The 17,929-nt window shown below is 38.0% G+C and overlaps 1 protein-coding gene across 1 annotated transcript in view; it reads left to right on the forward strand.

The window, feature by feature from the left end:
* The window catches only part of CD109 (CD109 molecule), a 77,481-nt gene that overhangs the window by 43,589 nt on the left and 15,963 nt on the right, over positions 1–17,929 (forward strand). The window contains exons 19-28 of the mRNA XM_026844076.1: positions 1,626–1,739; positions 1,951–2,169; positions 3,720–3,864; positions 4,831–5,007; positions 9,147–9,228; positions 10,773–11,001; positions 11,536–11,701; positions 12,844–13,034; positions 16,960–17,115; positions 17,200–17,265. Coding sequence (XP_026699877.1) covers positions 1,626–1,739; positions 1,951–2,169; positions 3,720–3,864; positions 4,831–5,007; positions 9,147–9,228; positions 10,773–11,001; positions 11,536–11,701; positions 12,844–13,034; positions 16,960–17,115; positions 17,200–17,265 — 1,545 coding nt within the window. The remainder of the gene's footprint in view (positions 1–1,625; positions 1,740–1,950; positions 2,170–3,719; positions 3,865–4,830; positions 5,008–9,146; positions 9,229–10,772; positions 11,002–11,535; positions 11,702–12,843; positions 13,035–16,959; positions 17,116–17,199; positions 17,266–17,929) is intronic.

A 17,929-nucleotide genomic window follows, 5' to 3' on the forward strand; every position in this document is an offset into this window, starting at 1 on the left:
CTTCAAATTCTTGGGGAGGGGTAACTTTTGGGATCCAAACTGAGATCTAGGTCCAGATTTCATAGTTGGCTGCTACGCCAGACACAGAACATGTGCTTTGAACACCCTGATCATAACTCTGCCACAAAATTTGGAGCTCGATCTGGATTTTGCGGCTAAGGCTCCTTTGAGACTGCAATCACGATTTTTGTTTCTTTCACTTGGCTTGACAGTGATGGGACAGAAAGAGGAATAGTTTTCTGATTCAAATGGTATGAAAATATATACTTGGCCTCTTATCCTCAAATTTGAGAAGGCTGCAAGTAGAACAGATGTTGAGATTATTATTTAACTATAATCACCCACATGCACTGTTCAGTACTTCACTCTCGTTGGGATGTTTAGATTGCACTTAGAGTTTCATATGGCTGAAACATGTTAATCAGTACCATACAGAGAGGCAAATAAAAGAAATGCATGAGAACTGTAATGGGAAAATAAATAAGTCACATCTGCTTGCTTAATGTCACTTACTGCTTTGCATCTTGTTTTTATCTGATTTCTACTACAGAGTGTCGATAATATTACCCTGTCGTAGTTTATTGTAATATACCAGAATATTCCTGACTGTAAAACCTCAGTATTGAAAGAGTTTTAGAGAAAAGCAAAACATAGACAAAGAAAATAGGTACACAGGGAAAACTTTGACTAAGGACTAACCAAAAATTCTCCATCAGAACTTCTCTAATGTCTAATATCTAAAGAAGTGTTTGTCACCAAAGGCTTTAGCAAGCAACTTTTCAAAGTTTTAAAATGTTCGAAAATTTGCTAGCTAGAAAGAAAGCTGTGGAGTTTTTGGATCTGAAACTCAAAACACGTGCAAGAATTTTTTAAATGAAAACCAAATTAAAACCATTTTTAGTTGACATTTCAATAATAAAGGATATCATGCTTCAGCCATTCTTATTGTACAAATGTTCATAAACAGTGAAATTTTGATCCCATTGAGCTTGATGAGAGCTTACCACTGACTTCTTAGATCCGAAAACCTCTGTTCACAGATAAAAGTAACTGCTTGCTGGTATATTTCTGAAGTTTTTCTTTTAATTTATGAAGATACATATTTTTAGAAATGTAACAAATTTATGCCAAGATTAATCTTCCAGAATAACACATCATTCTAAGGTGTTGGTGAATTACACAGTTTGAGAGAGTTAGTTATTTTATATTCCAACATGTGTTTCTGTATTGTCATGCAAATAGGGCAATGGACAGATTCTTAATCACCCATTACTTGTGCACTCAAACCAGTTCAGTTACCTTAATGAGACTTCAGGAGGATCACAGCTTCAAAATTTGCCAGATAATAGACTTAGTCCCAGTTCAGGTGCCTCGTTGGAACTTGCCCTGTCAAAGCTGTCAGTAACTCTCATCTGAATGGTGCCACTGAGTTCTCATAAAAGTGCTTATGACCAGGAACATCTTTGGCTTCTGCTTCAGCTGTGCAGTAATGCATTTTGTTAACTGTAGAGTACAAGTAAATGTACGCTGTCATTTGAATTTAAAAGGGATCAGAAGACAAGTTGTGTAGTCATTTTCTTGCTAGTATCTGATTGTAGGAGTTCACTGCTGATTTTGTTTTGCAGCTAGAAGCTTTTCAACCTTTCTTCATTTTCCTGAACCTTCCATACTCCATCATCAGAGGAGAGCAGTTCATTTTGGAAGTGAACATCTTTAATTATTTGAAAGAAGAAGCTGAGGTAAAATAAGTCTTTTTGTACTTGAATGTTACTAGACATTGCAGGGTTTTCATTACCAGTGGAGACCACATCTTTCTCTTGTGAAAACTTTAATATTTTCTTCAGTGAGTGGACCATAAAGCTATTTCTCTGTACACGAAAAAGGTGACAGCTTATGAAAGCAGTTTTTCAAAATTAACACTTTGTATTGCAAATGTTCCTGTATTTACAGGTTACTGTGATCCTGGATATGAATGATGCTTTTGAAATTATTCTAACATCCAATGAAATAAATGCTACAGAAGATCAACAGTCTGTATCTGTACCAAGTGAGGATGGGAGAACTGTTCAATTCCCAATCAAACCGAAACAGCTGGGAGAGATTCCTATCAAAGTGACAGCAGTGTCATCTGCTGCTTCTGATGCTATCGTTCAGAAAGTTTTAGTAAAGGTAAACAGTATGCAGCTTGGCTTGTTTCTGAAATAAATGGTTCCCTAAAATAGGCAGCAGTGCAGCAATAAAGCAAACCAATTTACTTGTCTGCCTTTTGCTCTGTAAGGTTGGTTTCAGGTCAGGTTTTTGGTTTTAAGTAGAAAACAATTCTTTTAAAATAATTTCACCTTTAAAATTCTTTAGATCCCCTTCCAGGAATGAACACATAGATCTGTTCTACAACAAATAGTGAGTCAAATGCTTCTGAAAGAGAGGTGAAACCTGTGTGCATCAGTAAAGCCTGATGCTACAGCTATCTTAATAATCTGTGGAGAGTGGAACAAATAACTGTTATGGATAATCAGTTTTGCCATACACCTGGCTTTAATTCAGAGCCTATTTTATTTGAATATCTCTGTATTCTGCTAGTGGTGGAAATTTAGCCCCCAGACTTTCTGATAAGCCAGAAATTGATAAGACTTGCTTTACTTTGGACATCTAAGTCTGATTCATTCAGGCTTCATTTCAGTAGAAGATGGTAGACATTTGTACATCTCATCCTAAAATAAATGCTTAAGATCATAGAACCAAAGAATGGTTGGGATTGGAAGGGAATGAGTGGTCCAGCCTTCCTGCTCAGGGCAGGATCAACTACAGCAGGATGTTCAGAACCATGTATGGTCAGGTTTTTAATATCCCCAAGGACAGGGTCTTCACAGCCTTTCTGGGCAGCTTATTCCACTGTTTGAACACCCTTTCAGGTTAGGTTTTTGTTTGTTTGTTTGTGTTTTTTTTTTTTTTTAATGTTTAAAAGGAAATCCCTTTATTTAAATTTGTGTGTGTTCCCTTCGATTGTGCTCTTGGGTGCCACTAAGAAGAGCCTATTTCCATCTTTATACTCTCCCTTCAGGTATTTGTACACATTGATGAGCTCCCCCAGAGCCTTCTCTTTTCCAGGCTGAACAGGGCCAGCTCTCTCAGCCTCTCCTTAGACCACATAAAACCACTGTCCTGCAGGGTTGTAAGCTGTTTTCAAGTGGAGCCACATATTGCCCTTTCTGTTGAAGTTCAGCTGTTGAGCAGAAGAGACTAAAAGCCTGTTAAGACTAAGGTGTAGACTGAGAAAAGAAACCCATTTATTTTCTTTGCTTCAAGGACAATTTTTCTCAAGGGATTTTTGCATGCATGAGGAAATGAAACCTTTATGGTCATGTACCTAACTTCTGTTTAAGTCCTTGTATGACAGGCTGTAGAATTGCAGACAGCATGAAAGGTACCACCTCCAGCCTTGACATGTTCTTGGCTTATTCACTGGCATCAGAGATGCTCTCACTGACTTTGTGGGTGTATTTTTGTAATTGACATGTGGTTTCGAGAAGCAGATATTGGAGGTAGGTCCTTACAAGAAAAACATTTCTGTGTCAGTTTGGACAGGCCAGTAGCTGATGTTCTTGAGCAAGCAACACAAAATGCCTGACACTGTTTTAGATCCCTCTGTGCAGTAAGCACACAACTCCTGTCCTAAAAGCAACAAAGTGTTGGAGTGTAATCTGTCTTTATTTTTATAGGCTGAAGGGCTGGAACAGACATATTCTCAGACAGTCCTTTTGGATTTGACTGGGAATAAACCACAAGCAGTATCAAAAACTTTGGATTTCACTTTTCCTTCTGATGTTGTAAGTGGCAGTGAGAGAGTGCAGGTCACTGCTGTTGGTAAGGATTATCTTGGTTTCTTTCCATCTTTATTTTTTACTGGTGAGCTATATATTTTTAAAAAAATTTTTTTGCTTGCTGGGTTTTGTTGAACCCAGTATCTAAGATACACGTGTTCATAATCCAGCTGCTGGCATCTTCTGCACTGCAGGCATAGGTGGTTTTTAAAGAACAGAGCAGTTGCCAGTAGAAGTAATAAACTCTGCCCAGTAGAGCAGGGAGGATGGTGTGTAATAACCTGTACAGGATTTGCCAGAGCTACTCTCAGAGCCCCTGCTGAAGGATGCTTACAAGATTGTGCCCAGTATGGCTGTTGCTTTACAGGTTTTTAGGGAATTGCATTAATTTTTATTCTTGCTTTAGTAGGTTGAATCATTAATTCTAAAAACTTTAGCATCATGCATTAGCCTAAGTATAGGAAGACTTTATGGATAGAACATGTTATTCCTTTAAGTTATTTAATTTACAATATTATAGTGCTGACTATCCATTTTCAGAGTTAGAGAGGGAATCAGATTTTAATAAGGAAGATCTTGCAAAGTTTGCTAGTATCGTTTTATTTCTGCTTGTCTGCAGAATAAAACCTAAAACCTGACTGTTGTTTCTTGTGACACCTAAGCTTTGATAACTGTGGGTGAGAGAGGAAATACAGGAAGTTTCAAATATGTACCATTACTGAAACATTTTCCTGCATTAAATATCTCTTGTATCTTTTGTTTGTTTGTTTTTCGATAGTGTCTGTTTGAAATTACTCTGTAGTTGTAAAGGTCTGTGGGGAGATGGGTCAGTGGGCACAAAGTTGATCAGATGATGAAGTACCTTTTCTGCCTGGTTAGTGGTGTTTGGTACAAATGTTCCTAAGGTGTCATATTTTCTCCCAGTTTAGATAATACCCACCTTTATCTTTGAGGTATGCATTTATTTGTAATAAGCCTTTATTTATTTTCATTAAATTTAATCTTTCAGGTGATTTACTTGGGCCTTCTATCAACGGTTTGTCGTCATTGATTAAGATGCCTTATGGCTGTGGTGAACAGAATATGATCAATTTTGCTCCAAATGTTTATGTTTTGCAATACCTGACTAAAACCAGGCAGCTGAGAGAAGATATTAAATCGAAAGCTGTATCATTTATGAGAAAAGGTCTGTATGATTAAAAAAAAGATTTTTAAGAAGTCTTACTAATACAAAGAGGTCTGTGACTCTGCATTTGGTATTTGAAATACTGCTCTGTTGGTGTCATAAGACCTGGAAGAAGAGCCTGTCTTCTCTTTCTTTTCCTCTTCTGGGCTGACAGAATTAGAGAGCAAATGATTTTATTTACAATGACAAGTTTGCTCAGAAAAAAAAAAGTTGTTTTTATATAGTTACTTTTTTTTTTTTCCCGATGAAAAATGCATTTCAGAAGGTAAGTCATATGGATTTCCTAAGTGGTTGTTATTTCTCCCTTGATAAAACCATGTGTGAGCAAACATTTCTGATGTCTGCATGAGGCACAGAGGATGAAGATTAGTCAGTGGGCAGAGTGAACCATATGCATCCCATATGGGTATGTGTCTTCAGTGACACCATCCCCATCCTGCCATGTCCTTGTAGAGCTCTAGGAGTGCCATTTGCTCTCGTGGCTGGCTTTCACCCGCCCAAGTTTTAGGCTTGATCAGAAGTGAACTCTGTGCTGGAAATCAAAATCTGGAAAATTTTAGTTGGAAATTGTTGTATATTTTAATCAAGAAATACTCCAGGGCATCACAAAATGTGGAGAACATAGTTGCACTACGCTTCTCTGTGCCTTTTGGATCAGACAGTGTCTAACTGCGATGTACCACGCTCACCACATGTCAGTCTGCGTGCTGAGAGCCTGGTTCACAGAGAGGAATGAGACCATCCTCATGTGAGCTATAACTGTGCTAAGGCACCATGATGACATTTTCAAATTTTGTATACTCTCTGTAAGTCTTTGATTACTTTTTTTTGGTGTTTGATTTTTTTTTTTTTCGGAATTGTTGACATTTCCTTTGGAAAAGACACAGCTCAAAATAAATTTTCCTTTCATCAAGATCCCAATTTTCTGTCAAAAGCAGTTAAATGTTTTTTTTAAACCCTTCTTACTACATGGCTTAGTTGAAAAGTAAGGTGGGAGGAAGATATGTGTTATGTAAAAAGCTACTCTGAAGTTTGAAGCAATCTGTCACTTTTTGAAGCTTGAATTTTGGTACCATAATTTTCTGAAGTTTTACGGTAACAGATTTATTAAAATTATTTCAAAGCAATTGAAAATTATAGGATTAAATGTCACTTTTATACAAAGCATTGTGATACTTGTTCCTGGGGCTTTGAGTTTAGATACATGTTTTTAACACTGTAGTAGCCAAAACAGTAAGCATGCTGAAATATTTGTAACCTTAAGATAGAAAAGAACCACAATCTAAAAAATTTTCTTGTTTTTTGCTTTATTTTAACAATTAATCAGTTAACAAAAAAATCAGTTGTTTTGCTGATTTTTAAAAAAAATGTAATCTTAAAGTTGAAATGTAGTTTGAGATGTAACTTTTATAAGCTTAGTTTTTGAAAGGATTATAATGAAGATTACAACAGACTTTATTTCACATGTCAAAATTCACTAAATATTTGAAAGATTGACCTCATAATCTGAGGTAAATGCAGTTAATTTAAGGCTAAATGCTTGTGAGAAGAAGGGATCATATAGCTAGCAGAGACTGCTATGTGATCTTTCTTTTAGCAGTTTTTATTTACCTAGAATGAAGGCAAAGCAAAAGAAAAGTTGCCTTTAAAGAATTCCTTCAGTTGTGGGAATGACAGATCCCATCTTGAAATCACTTCTTCAGAAATAAAAAAAAACCTGGTTGATTGGAAAACTTTGGTGCTAGACCCCAAGCAAGCAACAAGTTTGAGCAGTATTTCCAAGTTGTTTGAAATGTGAGACCCTTTTGTCTTTCACGTACTTCTGAAGTCCTTTCCATCCTGATGCACTCCTCTTTCAGCCTTGCTCAGTGAGCCTCCGACATCTCTTGGCTTCCAGCCAGTCCTCTAGGAGTACTAGTGTACATCTTCATAATAGGATCCTTCTTTCCTTGCCTTTCCATTTGTGTGTGTTGGCATTTGAAGTATCATTTTTCATGTCTGATTGAGTGTCCGTTGGAATGAATGTGGTGGATCACAGCCCCCAGGTCTCCTGTTCCAGCATTTCTGCAGGCTTCCCTGTGTTAGATACGCTTGTGTTTGGAGAATTTTGCGTGACTGCAACGGGGTTGGCATTGAGAAGAAAGCACGCAGACTGTAGGAAATAGCTGAGTGATCGGTCTGTCCTCCCTCTGGTTCTGTTCATCCTTCTGATCCCTCCCAATCTTAACAAATTCTAGGTTAAATTTATCCCTGTGTAAGGGCTGCTCAGCAGTCTTTGTTAAGCAGGCTGCTGGTCTTAGTTTAGCACTTTTAAACTACCGGTGGGGTGGTCATTATAATACCTGTTGCTGTATATTGCCTATTCTGCAAAGAAGCAGACCACCGCAGTTTTCAGGCCTTGAAGTGAGACACTTTTGAAGAGGAAGCAATCTATTTGTATGTATACATATATTTGTGTTTCTCATAGCACATCATTTTGAGGCTTAAATTTTGTCAGTGACTTTTGTTTTCCTTGGTGAGAAATGCCACTCGTTCCTTCTTGTTTCCTCCCTCTCAAGAGTGCTTGACTCCTCAAGATCATTAACTGATATGACAGATTTTTCTGTATGGGAAAGATTTACCAGTTTCAATAATGCAATTAACCACTGTCATGTTAAATACATTATAAAAACTGTATATTTAATTTAAAATTGTAATTTAAAATTCAAAAGAGAGAAAAACTAAACCTGATGCCACGGGGTTAAGTGGGAAGGTGCACAGGTATACTGTGGCCATTCAGAGTCACATCTTTATATCTGTATCTCTTGCATTACAGAGAGATCTTGACTAGTATTTCATCTTACATTGTAACTTAGCTTGAGGGACCAGGCCATTTGTTCCTCAGTAATTAAGGCTGTGGTTCACCCACTGTGTGTCTATATTCAGGATAGTATGTAAGCAGGTGGTTAATCCTTTATAAGTGAAAACAAGGAACATTTTGCAAGGGAATGGTTGTAATTGGATGGGCCTCATGGAATATATATTTAAATTCAATCATGTAGGATTTAGTGATCGTTGCCTGAGAGCTTTTCTTCTGCCTATATGATTCAGTATTGTGTCTGTATCTGTCTTTTGTTAGACTGTTGAATCTACTTTCTTAATTATAATAGCCAAAATAGTAAAGTCAAGGAAAAAGACAAGGTGGGAGGAAAGAAGAAAAGATGTCTTGTGGAATGCTATAAATGTGATTATTGTTCTGGATACACAAATGGCAAGCAAAATGTAAGGGGAGGAAGGTTTTAGATATCAGAACCTACGGTGAGTAGCATATCAAACATATCATAGAACGCTCTTCATTTCTAACATTAACGAGCATCGGTTCTGCACTAAAGTCAGCTGTTGAGTAAGGATGCTGCTGTTGGTTGTGAGCAGCTAGTGAGCCCTTGGGGCCCTTTTATTATAGATGTTCAGCAGTCAGGAGAAAGCTGCACTTTTTCTGGATACTGAAAAAATCTTCAGATGTATTTTAAATGGATCCTTCTAAGGATTTCAGGATCTTCGTGTCTTTTGAAAGTTTTCACTTGTTTCAGAACAGCTTCTTTCAGCACGTTTTTTCTGATAGATAGTCCTTTGTTTTGGCAAAAGCAAGCTGCTAAAAGGGTCTGTTTTTCAGCAGCATTTGTAGCTTTGCTCTACCCTTGCCCTTCGAGTTGGAAAGTACTTAGTTTTTGCTTGTCATTCCTTCTCCTGGAAGGAGCATTTCTGTAGGTGCACAGCTGCAGCTCTCCAAAGCAGTGAAGCACTGAACTAATAGCTGCTACTCTGCTCAGGGCTCATTGCTATGCACCCGGAGCCTCCGAGTTATGTGAGAGCATGTCTCTCTGCACCACGCTGTCGTGTTTGCATAGCAGATGAGCTGGAGCAGTTTCTGGTTCTGCTTTTGTAGATGGATTCTTTGTGCTACTGCTGCCCACTTTCTCATCATCTTCTGCGTGGTTTTGTGTCTTCCTGTATGTTTAGGAGATATTTTATGAAATATAAGCTCAAGTTCTGTCCTTTTCAGCCTTAGAAAGTGCCTCACTTCACATCAGCAGACAGTTTGTGCTGGAACCTGCATGAGAGGAAAGTGTTCATTACTTATCTCTGCTTTTCCACTTCAGGCTACCAGAGAGAGCTGCTTTTCCAGAGGGATGATGGCTCTTTTAGTGCCTTTGGAAATGAAGATCCCTCTGGGAGCACATGGTAAGTAGTTCTGCCAGATTCACTGTGGAATTTGAGTATTTTAAATATTTTCCCTGCAACTAAAAATTTTTGTGAAGCTGGTAAAAATTTCCAGCTATATTAGCCTTCTGCCTGGTTTTCATTAGGTGTTTAGGCCAACTCTAAGGTCATTCTGCTGGATAACATGCTGTCAAAACCATTATTAGGGCAAGGCTTTTTAATTTTGCAAAAGCTGAATGGTGAAGTATTTTAGCCAGGGGAATAGCTTGGTCTGAAAGTTTTTCTGTTGCTTTCCTCAAAGGAATGAAGAATAATAATTAAATGACATCCTTGCAGTTGACCGAAACCATCTAGGGCTATGTGAACATCATTGCTTCAAACAGATTTTTAGTTCTCTCCATACTGGAGGCTGAAGACTGACTGAGGCATTTCCTAGGAGGTGAACAGAGTTACTTGTGGTAAAAATTTGTCCTGTTAACCTCTCACACCTCTTTTTTTTTTTTTTTTTCTCCCCCAGACTGTAAATACAGCTGAAAATGCCTTTTCAGTGCTGAATTTCACTTTGAGAAGCATAGTGAGCCCAGTAGTGGAAGCTAGATAGAGACATGTTCCAAAACTTCATTCAGCTAATACATATTAAGTTAGTTTGAATATACTTATGTATATTTATTTCAGTACATGCTTCTGACTTTAAATAGAACCATCCCAGTTACTGTGTCACTGATTGAGTCACTCCTTCTGGAGTCAGTGAGTATCTTTCATTGACAACAACAGGGGACATTTATTCTGGACATTAGGAAAAAAAAATTAACAGAAAGAGTGCTTAGACAGTGGAATAGGCTGCCCAGAGAGGTGTTGGAGTCACCATCCGTGGATGTGTTTAAGGGTCGTTTAGATGAGATGTTGGGGGATATGATGTAGGGGAGAACTTTGTAGAGTAGGGCTGATGGCTGGACTCAATGATCCCAAGGGTCTTTTCCAACCTGAATGATTCTGTGATTTGCTTTAGACTCAGTATTCATGGATTGGAAAATGAAGATAATTTATCTGTACTGGCAACTCTGGCACTTAAATGGTGCAGTGACAGGTTACATGAATACACATTTAGCAAAGAAGGGAGTCAAAGCAGAACTTGGGATTATTAATAATAAACCAATAAAGGTTGTTTCAGTGACATCATTACAGGGATAATTGTGATAATTAACATCACACTCATAACTTCATTACTTTGTAAACTATGGTTTTTGCCACTTTAGTCTAGCAGCAGAAGGCAGGAGAGTAAAAGATATACATGTACTGGCAGACTTAAAGTCTATACTCTGTATTTATTTTTGAAACATAACAGCTGCAAAAGAGGTGATCTTCAGGAACAAGGACATAATAGCTTCATTTTTTGGTGGATTACGTTTAGTCTGCTTGCTGGTCTGGGTGAAGCATGTATTTTCCTCTGTGCTTGGGAGGTGTGTAGAACACCTTATGCATCACAGTATTCTTACATCATCTTAAACAGAAGAAGTTGTAATATGTTGCTAATTTTGTCATGTTTGATTAACCTTTTCCCTAAGGTTATCAGCTTTTGTATTAAGATGTTTCCTTCAAGCTCGTCCATTCATAGATATTGACCAAGATGTACTCATGGATACAGCTAAATGGATTGTCCGACATCAGAAATTAAATGGAGAATTTCATGAGCCTGGGAAAGTGTTACACAGTGATCTTCAAGGAGGCACCAATAATCCAGTCACTCTCACAGCTTACATCATGTCATCCCTTCTAGGGTTCCCAGATAAACAGGTATTGGAATTGCTAAATAGAATTAATATTCTGGAACACTTCATAAATTGTCATAGTACTGGCAAACACTTGGTAGTTTAAGGAAACGGAGGGACATCTGAACAGAGACAAAATTTAACCTCATTTTTTTAAACTTCTCTTATCTACCCGAGACAATACAAAGTTGTGCTATTTAGGCTCTTCAATTTTATGTGCCTTTGCAAAATCTAAAGGCAGTTGCTTTTAGCAAGAAAAGAATATTGTTATGGCTTTAGTCCAAGAGCTTGTAAAGCAATTTATGGGGAGAACTATCCTTAGAGATGTTAAGTCATTCCAATTGATTTTATTGAGATTACTCACATTAATAAAAGACAGTGCCAGATCAAAAGACTTGCCTTTGAGGTTTGTGCCTGTGACTCTGAAAGAGATTTTTCAGTATTTCTTGGTGGTTGTTTGGTGATAGTAATATTTGTGTACAAATTTTTCTTTTAAATTATAATATTTCATTATATATTTAATTCACTCTACATTCTTCAATATAATCTTCATTTCCAGCATGCTTATGTCATCAAGAGTGCTACAAACTTTTTAGAAGATAAATTAGAAGAAGGCATTTCGGATAATTACACTTTGGCACTTGTGACATATGCATTGTCCTGGGCAAAAAGTACAAAAGCAAAGGAAGCACTGAATATACTGAACCAGAGAGCAGAACACCAAGGTATTGCACAACTATCTGATACAGTTGTATAGATGGATTTTTGTCATACTTAAAAATACCTATCATATCTACAGCTGCATATAGAACTAGAGAAGAGAATTCTTCTTCTGAATTAAAATCTAGTTTGAGTATGATATAGAGAATAAGCTAAGAACTTCCAAGACAGCCTTAATGAGGAGTGTGCATAAATGAATGACAATTCACAACAAAGCTAGACCTTTCAGTCTCAGTTACTGTGCTCTTGATGCAAGTACCACAGTGCTGTTGAAGAACATTACTTGTCAGTTTTCCCATGTTGTTATGTGCACTTTTAAGATCAGCCTGGTTAATGAGAGATGGATGAGGTTAGCTATTCCAGAATGCTTTGAATAAAACAGGAGGATGTGTGTGGGGGGCAATTAGTTAAAATCAGTGACGGAATAAAGAGTTGAAGGACTGGACTTTCTGTAAGACAATACAGAGGTCTGTTGCATTTTCTGTAGGGACTCATCTCATTATGTTTAACCTCTTTCAAGTTCAGCATGACTGGAATTGTTCCCTGTTTTGGGGGAAGAACAGACCATATGGAGTATAAAAAACTGAAGTTTTTGGTTCAGAATAGTAAACTTCTTCTTGAAAAATGTGAAGGGATTCATGTTGTAGCCTAGAAATGGAGTCTCTTAGGTGTCCCTCTGTGTTTACTGAGTTAGGCCTTTTGGAGGGTCACTTTTGAGAAGGGAGGAAGTCACTGTTTTGGAAGTTTTTAGACTGAGAGAATGAGCCTAGTGAGCAGCCGTGCTGCCTGAGTTGCTTTCTCTAGTCCTGAAGAGAAAGGAGCACCCGAGCAATGATGTGGCCTTTTCACAAGGGCTCCTTTATGTGAGCACTTTGGGGTCACAACAAAAGGATCAATGTCAAGTTCTGAAATCAATGGGAGTGACTATTTGGACTCCAGCGTTTTTTTGTATCTAGATTCAGCCACTGCTGAGGAAGTGCTTAAGTCAGTTTTTTTACAGAACACGTGCGTAAACTTTAACACAATTTTAAAGAACCTTGCTAGATCCCATACGTAAGCATTAATTAAGAGGTTTCCCTTAAGTCCTTCCCAAAAGTCCAAAGAATTCAGTCTGTGGATCTGAGGTTATTATTGGTTCGTTTTTCAGGAGAATTTCGTTTCTGGATAACCCCTGCTTCTGAAATTTCTGATTCATGGCAGCCACGGTCCATCGATATTGAACTTGCAGCATATGCTCTGCTCTCACACTTTCATCAAGACAGATTCACAGAGGGGATCCCTATTATGAAATGGTTAAGTCAGCAAAGAAATCACCTTGGGGGATTTTCATCTACTCAGGTAACATCTTGTCTCAGGGGGCTTTGTTATACTTTCTAAATGAGCACCATATATTTAAAAAAAATAGAAAATTTTTTAAAAGACTATTTTTTTACATAATATTTACTGAATTTTGTTTTGCTGTAACAGCCTTGGTTACATGCAAGCTTGCTTTCTTTGAAATATTGTCATCTTAAACCTGGACTACCAGTTTTAGTATTTTGGCAAGTATAATGAGAAACAGAATTAGAGGGTCACCTAGATTATATAAAGTATTAATAACAAAAAATCTTAAATTAAGAAGTGATGCCCATGGAAAAATAATTAATCAGATTTTCCAAGCAAGTATGATAAATATCAAACCTCTTTCTAGTCTTTCCATATGTGGGTCTTCCAACTCCTGAAAGACTATTAACTAAGATAAGAAAGGGGAGTAGGTTTTAGGGAAACAGCCTAACCTAGTGTCTCTGTTGGCAGTTGGTCTTAACTTAATAATGTACTTTGTCCTCATTATTGCATAAATTTTTGATGAGCCATGAAATTTGGAAGAACTTCATTATCTCCAGGAGGTTTCCATGTTATTGAAACCACATCTTGTAAGCTGTGCTGGCATCCAGAAAATTTATATAGTACTTTGGATTGCATTAGTTTAAACTAGCTTTTAAATTAACTACAAATGCTGGTCACAGTAAAATGTCACATTTCATCATACTGCTTGTACCAAGGCTGTACAGGCTATCCATGATTTTCAAATGTTTGTTGGTATTAATCTGAGAGAAATTAGTTATACTGAATAAAATGCAATTTAAGAACCAGTCTATTTCCCCTGAGGTTTCAGTATTTTCCTAATGTGTTAATTCTTGCTTATTATTTGAAGAGGCTGACTGAAGCACTAAGTGAGTTGAAAAAGCTTTGCTCTATTTTCCAGAAACCGTTTTTACTTGAAAGTTTGTAAATCCAGAAGTGTACAATTTACTCCTGAGGGTGAAGTTAAGGAATGAATTTAATCTTTTTGTTCTTCCATAGTCTAAACTGTTTGAATTTCAGAATTACTCCAATGTCTCTCTAGTTGCCTTTTTTAATTTGTGGAAATGACCCCATACTTTTTGTTAACTTCTAAGGTTGCTTTAAAAAAAAAATGTTTGGACTGTTTCCTTCCATGAGTTTATTACATTAGAAACTTAATATATTGTTAAACAATTGGGAGGAAAGTAATCAGTTGCATGTGTGATGTTTGTAAGTTAGGGTATGATAACTCACTGCAGTTTAGATACATGGTATAACTTACTATAAATTTGCAATCAGTATATTTTGCTTTATAATGCTTTTAATGTTTGGGCATAAAATGTATATATTTCATAGAGAAAGGAATGCAATTCATACATAAAAAATAGCATATATATGAATGTATACTTAAATGGTAGGAAAGAGTAGCAAATTTTGCAAAGCCTGTGTTGCTGGGCAAGAGAGGCCTATGAGTCTGGCTTGAGACCATATTCCCTAACTTTTCAGCTTGTGTGTTGGATGCAGCATTGTCGTACTGAGCCCTGCACCTTGTGCTTCAGCTGTGAACATTTTCTGGTGAAAAGCCTTGGGTATGCCTTCTGCTTTAAAGCATGCCAAGGGGAATGTTTATCTTCCTTGTAGATGATTCTTTGCCCTCTTGTTTTTTACCTGTGTTTCTGAGGGTCATTTGAGCCTAAGATGTGGAAGAGCTCTGAAGTCACCTTCAGCAATGGCAGATAGCATTTCTAGACGTGCTGAAATGTAAATATAAGAAATCTAATTGTAAGGACTTGGAAAAGACACTTCAAGATATTCCTTGGTTTCCACACCTTGAGTAAGGGTGGACGTATTTCTGCTTTCAGATGATTAAAGTCTGCTGAGGCTGCCCCTCGATTCCTGTGTTCAGTTTTAGGCCCCTCACTCCAAAAAGGACATTGAATGACTCGAGCGTGTCCAGAGAAGGGCAACGGAGCTGGTGCAGGGTCTGGAGCACAGGTTGTACGAGGAGCAGCTGAGGGAACTGGGGGTGTTTAGTCTGGAGAAGAGAGGCTGAGGGGAGACCTCATCGCCCTCTACAGCTCCCTGAAAGGAGGTTGCAGAGAGCTGGGGATGAGTCTCTTTAACCGAGTAACAAGTGATAGGACAAGAGGGAATGGCCTCAAGTTGTTCCAGGGAAGGTTTAGACTGGATATCAGGAAGTGTTTCTTTCCGGAATGGGTTATTAGACATTGGAATGGGCTGCCCAGGGCAGTGGTGGAGTCCCCATCCCTGGAGGTGTTTAAGAGTCGGGTCAATATAACGCTTAGGGATATGGTGTAGTTTGGAACTGTTAATGTTAGGTTAAGGGTTGGACTGGATGATATTCACCATCTTTTCCAACCTAGATGATTCTGTGAAAGTTATATTCTCCAATAAAATGTTATAGTTCCTTAGGTCTGTAAGATAGATCAGGTATATAGATGTGATAGCTCACTGTAGTTTCATTCAGTTCATTGTGAAAGAAGTTTTGGGTTTCCAAGCCATGAATCTTCATCAAAAACTGACATATGAGTAGTCTGAGTGAGCACAGCCTCATTTAGATGCTTTGTCACTGTCTTCTGCAGAGGAGTAATGGAGGATGTTCTTTCAGGGTAAATATTGGCCTCCTACTGAAAAACTCTGCCCCTTACTCCACACTGTTAAATCGTCATGTAGTCCATTAGTTGCATCTATTCTGTCACGCCATGTTAAGCATTGGAGTTTGGATCCCAGCCGTAGTGGTTCAGCATACCAGCAACTTTGGCATTGTTGCTAATCAGCTGATCTTTCTGGATCAGTGAAGCAGATCATCTCAGACAAGGATGTAGCATGGGAAGGAGAGTGGTTTCTAACCAGATAGAGTGAATAGGCAGTCCGTACTTGTACCTTAAGGTATGTCACAGTTTCCATGTTGTAGTTAATGAGGTTCTGTTATGTTAGAATTTTGTTACTGGAAATGACCTATGAATGTATATAACACCTCTGTATACTGAGCCTGCAAGGCCAACTCCTTCACTGTCACTGGTTAAAAATAAGTGCAAAACATACTACACGAAGAGCAAAAATCTCTGAAAAGCATTAGAGACATATGATTGTTTACTGTTTTTTTCCTCAGAAAATAGTGGATGTTAAAATTCTCATTCACTAAACTCTGCTGGAACAAATGTTCAAAAACTGCCTCTTGTGTTCAAAACCTGGAGAGCTAAGCCTACAGTCATACACAAAGATAAACAAAAGACAAATATATATATAAACAAAATCTGTATATATTAAAAATATATCATATATATATGATAATGTGTGTATAAGCATATTCTGCAGTGGTTAAACAATTGCACAAAACCTTTTGATTAAATAGAGAGTATAAAAACTGAGCTGAACCCCTTTGAAGTTCTTGCTGGGGGTCTGATAAACACTAATTACATTTTTTTTTTTTTACATGAATGTTAATAGTTATTCAGATCTGTATCTTTTGCCTTGGTGAACAAGGTACCCCGAAAAACTCCTGTGCAGTACTGGCTGTTTAACACATAGTCACTAAATCTGGAAAGTAGCAGTATCATTACTTCCCTCATTGGCTTTTTCTTCACTGTCGATGTGCTGTGTGGTTCTGACTGTTGTGTCTACCAGTGTGTCAGGTCTTCCACAAGAGGAAAACTTCTTTAGCTGGCTCCCACCTCATTCTCCATTGCATGTCACAGTACCTAACTTCTTGTCCTGTGCTGCCATTGCTCTTCTGTGCTGGGATCCTTCATGCCAGTGGAATCCCAGTGGAGATATGGAAGTGGCTGCCTGAAGGCTCCAGCATAATCAACAAATGGGACAATGCAGGGACTGTGAGCTCCACAAGGCACGGCCTGTACACAGGTAGTTCAGTAGGCAGGCTTCTTCTGTTTAATACAGGATTTGTTTCTCTCAACAGGACACAGTGGTGGCTCTGCAAGCCTTGAGTCTATTTGCAGCTCTCACTACTACAAGCAAAACAGAAATGGATGTAACAGTGACAGTACCTTCTCTGAAAACGCCAGAAACATTTTCAATTGATACTCAAAACCGTTTTCTGCTTCAGACCAAGGAGGTACTGTAGAAAGCAAGGAATACTTCATAAAGTCTGCTGACTGAAAGTACATTGAAAATACTGTTTTACTCATCTTTCTTCCAGATTGCCCCTGCACAACCAATGACCATTACAGTGGCAGCAGAGGGAACAGGATTTGCTGTCTTTCAGGTACACAACGCACTTGTTATTGCTAAAGATATGCTTTCTATAAAGAAGGTATATTTTGGAAGCTTTCTAAAACATGTTAATAAGAACAACCTTCTGAAATATCTTAAATGAGTACCAAAGCACTTTACTAATTGAAGAATGCTGTGAACCAAATACTGTATGAATGGACGTATTCATGTGGTCATTTATGTCCTATGGCCCGGCCTTTTAAGTACTGCTGGATGATTAACAGTTTTGGGGCACTTCCATGGTCCAGAGCCATATCAACACAGCCCTGTCCTCCTGCAGAAATGCAGCGTCCACTTGCAAGACAAAAAACTGCAGTGATACATTGGCAGGCACAAAGGTCAGATTAAAAAAGCCATGTGGACCTGGCTGAACTGCCTCATTGGGAAGGCACAGATCAGTACAGAACAAGATTTAGAATGGCCAGGTTCTCCAGCAATTTATACACTGTTCTGAAAGAGCATGAAAGACAAGAGTCAAATGATCCTGCATACTGCCAACAGTAATAGATGCTTAGCTTCAGCCAAAAGTAGGAGCATGGCAAAGAATGGAAGGAGGTATAGTGATCCCCTCTCTGCCTGTCCTGTGGAAGACTGTGTTTCAGTAGTATAAATTTGAACATCTTTACTATATTCAAACAGATTAATCTGGGATCAGC

Source organism: Athene cunicularia (assembly GCF_003259725.1).
Source record: "Athene cunicularia isolate RWA chromosome 3 unlocalized genomic scaffold, athCun1 chr3_part1, whole genome shotgun sequence".
Lineage (NCBI taxonomy): Eukaryota > Metazoa > Chordata > Aves > Strigiformes > Strigidae > Athene > Athene cunicularia.